General features: G+C 40.6%; 1 protein-coding gene and 1 long non-coding RNA gene across 2 annotated transcripts; both read left to right on the forward strand.

The window, feature by feature from the left end:
* The first annotated feature begins 6,214 nt into the window (after positions 1-6,214).
* Positions 6,215-7,807, forward strand: LOC108414243. The gene is made up of 2 exons (XR_001856840.1): positions 6,215-6,313; positions 7,735-7,807. It is a non-coding gene; the product is annotated as an uncharacterized LOC108414243 (long non-coding RNA).
* A 135-nt stretch (positions 7,808-7,942) lies between these two features.
* Positions 7,943-8,833, forward strand: LOC108414241 (gastrula zinc finger protein XlCGF7.1-like; the record flags this gene model as incomplete). Its single annotated transcript, XM_017687071.2, has 1 exon — positions 7,943-8,833. A coding segment is annotated over one exon (681 nt), but the record flags the coding sequence as incomplete, so codon positions are not given.
* Between the last annotated feature and the right edge of the window lie 2,218 nt (positions 8,834-11,051).

Below are 11,051 nucleotides of genomic sequence, written 5' to 3' on the forward strand. Positions count from 1 at the left end.
GATGGCTTAATGCTGATAAGATTATCACGATTAATAAAAACATTAAAATTATGAGGATTCTTGGTATTTCTTGTAAAAATGCTGGTCCTAGGTCTACTACTATTAATGACTACTGGTACAATTTAACTTGCATTTTTTGAAAATGTCACATGCTTTCCCTTGTAGAAACCAATCAGCCAAGCAAGTTGCTCGTCGCTTGTGGAATGACTTTTTCTGTATTTATGGATTCCCCAAAAGGATCCATCGGGATAATTGGGGCGAAAAAGGGAAGAAGAAGATCTCCGACAAGTGGGATTCGACTCTGTTTGATGTTGTGTCAGTAAGGTCCAAAATCACTGTCTACCGAATCAAAGACATCTATACGGGCAGAGAGAAAGTTGTGCATAGGAACTTGTTGCTGCCTGTTGACTTTTTGATCCCAGATGAGCAGAATGGGAGCCAGTCTTCCTCTGAGGTTTCACAGTCAGATGATGGTGTTTCAGACACTGTTCTAATGCACAGTAAAGAAGACTCTCATGCCCGCACCATGGTTTGGCTCATGCAGTCACCTGAAAATGACCAACTGGACAATGACAACACTCCAGATGGTTGTGTTGATGGCTCATTTGATGCCTTGGGACACGACTTGCTGCCAGGGGAAGTGTCGACTGATAGTCATAAAGACTCTGCGAATCAGAACAGTACACAGGCAGACAATGGCACATCTCAGGGCCCAGTTCACAGCACACATTTAGGTGTTACGCACTCTGTCGCATGTAGTGAGCCTATGGGCACTGTCAGAGATAGATCAGGTGGAGTAGTTTGCACACAGCCTCAGAGCAGCCGAGCAATTTCAGTCTCCTCTAGATTTGGGAGAACCATCAAAACAACACAGAGGCTTATCTGTGAAATGACAGACCAGAGAATTGTGGATAATGCTTCACCAGTTATGGGCTCTGTTATTGTTTTTTTTAGACATGCCCTAGTCATCTAGCTCTTTTGCTTGGTTTAGTTTCTGCACTTTGTTTTGTTTATGGACTGGAACCTTATGGCCTTGTAAATTTCATTTTTGTTTATTTTTTTTCCCAGTATGGCCTGGTGAGCAAAGTAGTGCAAGTCTGTATGAGGTGTAAATGGCATCTCTTTTTGTCTGTGATGAGTGTGGGACCTGGTACCATCCCATGCTCACACACTTCTTAGAGAAGATCATTTATCATTGACATTTCCACACCAGTGCTCTAGACACGTTTTATTTATTTTTTCTTTTCCATTTCATGTCATATTTCTTCCTTGTACTACATACTGCCTTCCCATTTTAGCAGAATTTCAGGGGGGTGTATGTAACGGTGTACAATAGTTGTATTAATGTTATGCTATGAAATTCCTGCTAAATGGGTTTGGCACCACCCGCTGGTTGGTCAGCGTATTATAGTTTCTGTATATATATATATATATATATATAGGTGATTCGGTGCAGTCTCGGCAGTAGAATGCTGCCGTGTTGTACGCTGACCGAAGTATGAACAGAAACTTATACTGTGGTTGCCATACTCATTACAGACTCATTACAGGCAAATAAAAACTGCATCATCCCAATCCGGTGTCCATCACTGACCAGGGCAGAGGAACACCCAATAGGAAGGGTCACATATATATGTACACATATATATATACACATACACTGCTCAAAAAAATAAAGGGAACACTTAAACAACACAATATAACTCCAAGTAAATCAAACTTCTGTGAAATCAAACTGTCCACTTAGGAAGCAACACTGATTGACAATCAATTTCACATGCTGTTGCAAATGGAATAGACAACAGGTGGAAATTATTGGCAATTAGCAAGACACACTCAATAAAGGAGTGGTTCTGCAGACCACTTCTCAATACCTGTGCTTTCTGGATGATGTTTTGCTCACTCTTGAATGTTGGTGGTGCTTTCACACTCGTGGTAGCATGAGACAGACTCTACAACTCACACAAGTGGCTCAGGTAGTGCAGCTCATCCAGGATGGCACATCAATGCGAGCTGTGGCAAGAAAGTTTGCTGTGTCTGTCAGCGTAGTGTCCAGATGCTGGAGGCACTACCAGGAGACAGGTCAGTACACCAGGAGATGTGGAGGAGGCCGTAGGAGGGCAACAACCCAGCAGCAGGACCGCTACCTCCACCTTTGTGCAAGGAGGAACAGGAGGAGCACTGCCAGAGCCCTGCAAAATGCGCCCTGTGCTCTTAACAGATGAAACCAGGTTCACACTGAACACATGTGACAGACGAGTCTGGAGACGCCGTGGAGAGCAATCTGCTGCCTGCAACATCCTTCAGCATGACAGGTTTGGCAGGGGGTCAGTAATGGTGTGGGGTGGCATTTCTTTGGAGGGCCACACAGTAGGGTGACCATATTTTTATTTGGGAAAACCAGGACACTTTGTGTGTGTGTGTGTGTGTGTGTGTGTGTGTGTGTGTGTGCATTCGCTCACTTAACATAGGCCCACGTAATCCTACAATAACATGATATTTACAGTTGGTTTATTAAAAATGCTTTTCAGTAAAAGTCAACAACAAAAATAACAACAAATGACAAATAACAATAACAAATGATAATTTTATTCAAAATACATTTATTTATTTATTATATAGCTGTTGGAAAAAATAAATTAACAAATTAGCCAATTAACAAAAAAATACCTCTTGTGTATTAGCAAAAATACAAAAATTCCAACAAAAATATAAATAGACCATCTTTTCTTTCCTGCTTAATCCTCATCTTCCACTTCGTCTGGTTTTTCCTCCTCTTCATCTGTTTGTTCTTCCTCATCCTTCTTTGCCCATTTATATTGTTGTGGAGCTAATCTTTCTCAGCAGTTTCTTGTGGTTCAACACATACATATGAAAGTCCTTGCAAGACATATTTTTGAAATTGTATTGCACAAATAGGATCCCTTTCAGTGATTCAACTGAGAGCTGGTTCCTCTCCTTTGTCCACTGGCTCTGCATCAGTGAAAACTCTCTCGACATTTGCATTGTGAGGAGGAAGTGCAAAAACTAACTGTGTAATCTTCAGCAGTTCTGAGTAGCATCCAATGCTTTTGGCCTTCTCAAAGTATTTGGTCCACTTCTGGTGCACCTGCAGGCCCATGAATGTGTCATCACTGCAGCTTTCTATGAATTTCTTCAGATTAGCAACTTGGTCAAAGCATTTAACATCATCAATTGGCACTCCCTTTTCTCCAAGGTACTTGATGCACACCTCCACATCATTCCACTTTAGTGGCTCACTCATGTCCACATGAATGGTGAGAACTCTTCCATAGGTGTCATCCACTTCTCCAGATACTCCAAACATGCCGAGCACATCAGCTATGAACTTGTCACAGCCCTCTTCAAGTCCTTCTCTGCGATTTTCAGCCAGCAGTCCCTTAACTTTGAGGGAGATGAAATTGTTGTTCTTACGTTCAATAAGAATGTTGTGGATGATGCTCAATATTTTCTTAACCTCTATGATGGAGTTGTTCTCCCTTTCCATTTCTTGAATGTGATTGTGGAAGACGGACATGAGTGAGTGCATGTGCCACAAGTATATCTCACTTAATGGGTTTTCAAAAAATCCCTTGATCATGGGTGGCTTTTCCTGAGATGAAAAGAATGCTTTTAAAGCAGGAAACATTTGCAGCATCCTCTCTATGCCTGGGAACAGAGAGAGCCACCTGGTCTTGCTGTGTGACAGCATCCTCCTGTATTCAACATCCACAAAATCGCAGTACTCTTTGAGGGACTCTGTGCGCACAGTGTAAATGTGGAAGTACTGGTAGATTTTAAAAATTATATTCTCAATGTCCACATCAAGTCTGTCTGCCCCATGATGGACACAGTTGTTAAGAATATGCGCTGGGCAACCTACGCCAATCAATGATTTGTTTTGTAGCATTCTCTTCAAATTTGCAAATACATTATTTCCCCCTTCGTCACGCCGGGTTCCACCAAAATTAGTGTTGCAATTGTCGCCGGTAAATGCGATGCATTTGGAAGCCAAATTGTTTTTTGCCAATGTTTCCATTAGGTAATTGGCGATGGTGGTTGCAGTCTCGTTTGGTGTATCTTGCACTTGAATTAGTTTACTCTGCACACCACCCTCCTTCCAATCAAAGTACTGAATAATTATGGGGAATATTTTCACTGCACCATGATTACTCCCATCAGTGCTTATACCACAAAATGGAATGTTTTTGAGCGCTTCATGTGCCAATTCTACAGAATGAGGTGCCAGAACACCGTCAACAATAGCCTCGGTCTTAGTTCGGGCACAACTAAACTTTTTTGCTGTGTCTGAATCGGGGAGGGTCTTTTTCAACAATGAACTTGTGCAGTCCATAGATCGATAACTGTTGTGATGTTTCACTGTATGAAATGACCATGCAGCCTCCGCTGCATTCACTGCATCCTCGTTCCCTGGTTTGATGAAATACTGTGTGATAAGGCTACCACTACTCTCGCCTCGGACAGCTGTTTTATGCTTCTCGGTGTCCATGTGGCTTTTCAGATCTCTTGCACCCCCATTGGACACCGAGACATATGTGCCTGCTTTGCACACTGTGCACAAGGCTTCAAATTTGTCTCGACCCGGTCTGAAAGCGGGGAAACTCTCCTGTAAAATGTCGGTGAACACACACTTGCGCTTCGGCATGCTTGCGATCTGATTAAAAACAGGACTGCCCTCACTGATGAGGCTCAGGGATTCCGTGTCATGCAGCGCCGTGCTCAGGGTCCTAGTGCCTGTAGAATTAATGGCCCGATGAAGGTAATTTAAAAACCAGGACGTTTCCTCACTTTAAAAAAAAAAACCCGGGACGCCCGGACAGGACGTGAAATACGGACATGTCCCGGGAAATACGGACGTTTGGTCACCCTACCACACAGCCCTCCACATGCTCGCCAGACGTAGCCTGATGAGATCCTCAGACCCCTTGTGAGACCATATGCTGGTGCAGTTGGCCCTGGGTTCCTCCTAATGCAGGACAATGCTAGACCTCATGTGGCTGGAGTGTGTCAGCAGTTCCTGCAAGATGAAGGTATTGAAGCTATGGACTGGCCCGCCCGTTCCCCAGACCTGAATCCGATTGAGCACATCTGGGACATCATGTCTCGCTCCATCCACCAACATCACGTTGCACCACAGACTGTCCAGGAGTTGGCGGATGTATAGTCCAGGTCTGGCAGGAGATCCCTCATGAGACCATCCGCCACCTCATCAGGCATTATAGGGAGGTCATACAGGCACGTGGAGGCCACACACAATACTGAGCCTGGTTTTGACTTGTTTTAAGGACATTACATCAATAACAGAGAAACAGAAAGTAACACTGTACAATGAAACTCTCACTCTGCACCTCCCGGACTACAATCTACACAAACACAATAAATGCGAAGTACTAAATAAAGAGAGCATAGAAAAATAGAAGAGAGGGATATATAGATAGATAGATAGATAGATAGATAGATAGATAGATAGATAGATAGATAGATATAATTTTATTTACTGTTATTTGACAGTAAACTCTCTAATTTTAGATTTTGCTAGGTTTTGCTGGCTATCTTGTCCAGTACACTCTTGAAAAAATAGATGTTTAATCTCAGGTAAAGAAAAGTAATAATAATATAACAAAACTATAAAATATGATTTTGTTCAAAATGTTGTTGCTGACACTGTGCTGGATAAAAATATTTACTAAACCAATTTACAAAGTATACTGAAATAAATAAATGGAGGAAGAATCAGTGACGTGAAGTTTTATGTGACTATATCAGTACATATGAGCATAACAGCAGACATGTGTGATGTATAGGGTCCTCTTTTTTGTTAATAACTTTGTAGGTAGTTTGACCAGAGGAGGATGGGTCCCCCCTTGTGAGCCTGGGTTCCTCCAAGGTTTCTTCCTCAGCTCTGAGGGAGTTTTTCCTTGCTACTGTCACCCCTGACTTGTTCACCTTTGTCTTTACTGGAATTCTGTGAAACTGCTTTGTGACATCAGTTGTAAAAAGCGCTATACAAATAAAAACATTTTATTTGACTAAGTTTGACTGTGGGCGCTGAAAAGTGAAATTTTGTGTAGCATTCACTGCTTCACAAGGCTGGGTTTACCGGAATACGGGTGGGATATAAATAACCTCCCAGTGTGAATCTCCCTACAGTCCTGCTGGGGGCGCTAGTTCTACATGTGGTTCTAAAAGGCAATAAAACGAAGAAGAACAACAATTAATTTTAAGAAGATCTTGTTGTGATCTGCAGTCCACAGATCTGCGCTGGAGGGAAGCAAACAGGAGCTGACCTAGTGTATGTAGGGGCTCTAACACTTTTTCACACTCTTTGCTCTGTGGTTTAGCGATCTTTAGAGAAACAGGGGCTGCTGTGTTGTAAGTAGGGGCTCTAACACATTTTCGCGCTAGGAACTTTGTATGTTTGTACATATACACTATTGCACCATTTAAGGTGGAGTAAAAAATTCCAACAGGAAGCCAAATTCACTGGGATTTCAGGGGATCATAAAGAGACCGAGGTGTATCCTGTTGTCTGGTAATCCTGCTACCATGCACACTTCCTCTATTCATGTTTATGAACCCCCTAAGGGGACATGGTGGTTATTTTTCAATAAGGCATGGCCACACATTACTAAACTGAGACCATAAGTTATGAGAAGCTTTGCTTGTGGCCTGAATATAGTAACTTGTGGCCTTCACCTTAAAAAAAAAAAAAAAAAAAAGTCACCACATCACCTTAGGGGTTCATAAATGTTCTGCTAAACAAATAAATCATTCATTTGGATATCTGAGTTTCTTCAGCTTCAGTTTATGCCCATGAAACATCTTATAGATCCATATGAACATACTGGATGAGCTCTTATAAACAAGTTCAAAGTAGAAAGAGAAAGGAAATACAGATCTGATTAAATGTGAGTGAAGGTGCAGTTTGTTAGATCTGAGTTAAAGATTTTATCAAAAACAATCCAGACACGTTTCAGAGCTCTGGTTGAGAAGCTAGGTTTATTGAAGCTGCGGCTATAGAGAGCAGAGCTGATCAGTGGAGCATTTTACAGGTTTAAAATACTCAGCATTTCCCAATGAGTGCTCAAATATTCATTCTTTATATTACCATTAAACACAATGTTTCATAATCAACCATCACTTTAGGTAGGGGTGAGCAATATAGTGACATTAAATCATTTTTGTTATACATTGTCACAATACGCTTTTCTGAGCATGTCATGGATACCAACAGTACTTTAAGAACACTGACCTCATGCTTCATTACAAAGAGAGCTTAAAGAAGCCGGCTTTTTTGTGTTTTTCCTGCTCTGCACACCTATCCCAGCCCACGAGGAGTGTTTTAAATTAGGTGTGCTCAATGAGACTTAGGTACTAAGACATAGGTACTAAACTGTGCATAGTGTGGGGTTGGAAATGGAAACCCCTGATACAAACAAGCATCAGGGATGTCGAGCCTCTACAACAGAGTCAAATGAATACCTCCAACAGGATAACATCTTTGAGAGGGGAGACTTCCTAAAAATTAATTTGGAAGCAATAGGAGCACTCTCCCTCTTCTTCCTTTGATGTTAAATATTCCTGATACTAGGTGTTCTTAAGGAACTGTTTAGATTTAAATTTTTTTTTTTCTCCCATTGAATAACAATTTTGTCACACTTTAGTTGCATTTCACATTTGAGTTTTGCATATTTTTGTTTTTCTTTCTTCCAGAAACAAATGGCTTCCTGTTGATGGCAACAAAGTTTAGATTTTCTTCAACAAACACACCAGGAGATGCAACTAAGAAGAATGGGTCACTGCTGAAACAGCAGAGATTGAATGGAAAACATGGTGTCGGCACATGGCTCTGGTCCTCAGCAGACGGTCTCCGAAAGTCTCCACGCTGACTTGTCTTCCAGACGAATGTGGAAAAACATAAGCAAGCAAACAGCTCACCACTGCGGCGAGTGTGGAGAGTTTCACTCAAAAGGTTAATCTTCAAACGCACCAGCGCATTCACACAGGAGAGAAACCGTATCAGTGCCCAGAGTGTGGGAAGAGTTTCAGTGACAAACGTAATCTAAGAAAACATCATCAGATCCATAAGAAAGAGAGACAGTATCAGTGCTCAGAGTGTGGAAAAACATTCCAGGAGCAGACTCATCTTCACAGACACCAGAGAGTTCACACAGGAGAGAAACCATTTTACTGCTCAGAGTGTGGAAAGAGTTTCAGTCAACAGACTCATCTCAAAAGGCACCAGCGCATCCACACAGGAGAGAAGCCATATCACTGCTCAGAGTGCGGGAAGAGTTTTAACGACAGTCGTCATCTCCAGAGACACCAGCGCATCCACACGGGAGAGAAACCGTATCAGTGCTTATTGTGCGGAAGGAGTTTTAATCAGCACAGTAATCTGAACGTACACCAGCGTGTTCACACAGGAGAAAAACCGTTTCAGTGCTCAGACTGTGGAAAGACCTTTGCTCTGCAGAGTAATCTCCGAATACACCAGCGTATTCACACCGGAGAGAAACCATATTACTGCTCGGAGTGCGGGAAGAGCTTCAGGCATTCAAATTTAAAAACACATAAATGCATTAAGAGAGAGAGAACTTAATAACAAGACTGGGCAGCCCACATTCTGCTGGAACATCTGCCTCATGGCAAGTGTGCTGTAGAATATAAAAATAAAATGACAATTTTTGGTATATGACGGTATTTATTGCAGATTAAAGGAGAGTGGAAACAAAATATTAATTTCCATATTTTACTTGCCACTCGGATTTTTGACCAGCCACATTTATCAATAAATAAATGTATCATCTTACTATTTCTACACTCTTAAAAAGGTGTTTTTTTTTAATGGTTCTTTAGTAAAGGTGATGGTTCTCTTTAGAACCATGAGTTCTGTATAGAACCATTTCAAGTTTAAATGGTTCTTTGCATGGTGAAATCGTTCTTCAGAGCGATGCATAATGTGTTGTATATGGTTCTTTGCATTACCATAACAAGCTTGAAGCTTTTTTGTTGCTATATAGAACATTATACAATACATTCTCATATTACTCATAACAGCAATAATAGTCATGCTAGTAAGAATTAATATTAGTTGTTATAATAATAATAATAATAATAATAATTGATAATAGAGATCTCTCTGTAGACCTGTGCAATCAAACTTTGTGCATCTGGCTGAAGTTTAACAATCATTCCCAAAGCCTTCAGTTCTTCCACAGACACATCAGTGTCCATTGCTGTGAAGTGGAACAAGTTTGGAACCGATCACTTTGACTTGGACGCCGAACTTGGTAACCAGGCTAGAAAGGCAGTTGTTAGGGAGGTAGCCATGATGACCAGCAAGACAAATGCCTTAAATTAGGTCTTCATGATGGTTTGTTTAATGAGGAGTAAATTCTACAGTGCTGTGGCCTGGAAGAAATCCTGTTTGGCACCACCAGGCTAGATGCGTTACTCCTGAAAAAGCCAAATGATGCTGAGCCTGGAGTTTACGTAACAGCATCTGATCAGAGTAAGAGTGAAGAGAAGTTTGAAGAGTCTATGTAGTCTGAAGAGATGATAGTTGAACTATTTAGACTGAACCTCCAGCACTACCTGCAGCGAGAACTACGTACTGCTCTTCACCTTCCTAATACCACACCCGTGGTGAATCAGTGATGAAATCATCCTCTGTGGGGGTTCTTAGTCACAGGTACAGAGAGGTTCTGGAATTAAAAGCTATTCTGTACACAAACTTCACATTTCAGCACAGTAAGCTAAAACAAAAAGCCAAGATGATGTTGGCGTGGCTTCAGGAAAAGTGACTGAATATCACACAAGTCTTACAAAAAAAGTCTAAAGAAATACAAATGTCTCCAAAATAGTAAATTCCTTAATTTTAATAAGTTAATGTAAAATAAATAAATAAATAATTCCAAGCAGTTTGACTACGTTTCTTTTTGTCCGCTCATCATGAAATGTTCAAGCAATGTAAAAGGCTGCTGTGGGTTTAAATGATGTAGAGAAGTAAAAATAAAAAAGAGGTGATACTTTGTTTTTATTTATTTATTTTGGACAGTGACAATATAAATTTATTTGTCTTCACTATGTCTTGTAGCATTTCGGATGCCATGCATTTAAAAATGTGTTTAAAAAAATCTACACAAGTAAAACATCTAAGAATCTGAGGAATTATTTAGCATGCAAGGGCCGTGTTGAGCTCATCATGAATATGTTACATGAATGCCATTAGACAGTAAATGGCTCAAGGGTAGGGTGGAATAAAGAAGCCTGCTATTTTTTGAAGCCTGACTAGTTAAGGATGAGACCATGTATTGAATAAAACTAATACATTTTCACTGTTTTGTTTGGAAGTGCGCTGGAACTACTGCTGAGTGAGGTCAGTAGATGGTCAAAACAATAACTTATAAACTTGATAGTTCCAGTCTCAAATCTGAGTCATTTGAAGATGTTTGATATTTTTTCATGCACACACATGACCAGACACATCAATTGGATTGTAGAGTGTACCATGTTGTTAAATACCTGCTGTTTATGGATGATATGACCCTTTTGTTGGATGACAACCAGTACTGGTACAACTATTGGTGAAACAAATGTTTATTTTAGTTGTTGTTGTTAATATATTGTTATTTATGTTTATAAACAGTGGCAAAACACAGTCAAGCCACTGAATACCATGAGTTTTACTAGTTAGTAAAGGTGTATTAGTATGAATTGCTGTGATGGTCCACATCAAATAGTTTTTGTTTGTTAATTCTTGTAGTCATCAAACCTCTAAAGCTGCTGCTGTTGTATGTTATTATCGGATCACTGAGATATTGCCAATTCATTGACGCAGAATAACTGCATTCTCCCTGTGGCCTAGTACAGTTGTCATAACCTCTAATTCTCTCTGCTGGTTTTGCATTGCTCCTTGTAGTAGATCAAGTTGACAGTAAAATTATAAATGTTTGTCAACATTAAATCAAGTTGATTGTGACATGAACTGCTGGCTAAGCCATTTAAGAATGTTTGTGATTTAGTGA

Source organism: Pygocentrus nattereri, chromosome 5, assembly GCF_015220715.1.
Source record: "Pygocentrus nattereri isolate fPygNat1 chromosome 5, fPygNat1.pri, whole genome shotgun sequence".
Classification (NCBI taxonomy): domain Eukaryota; kingdom Metazoa; phylum Chordata; class Actinopteri; order Characiformes; family Serrasalmidae; genus Pygocentrus; species Pygocentrus nattereri.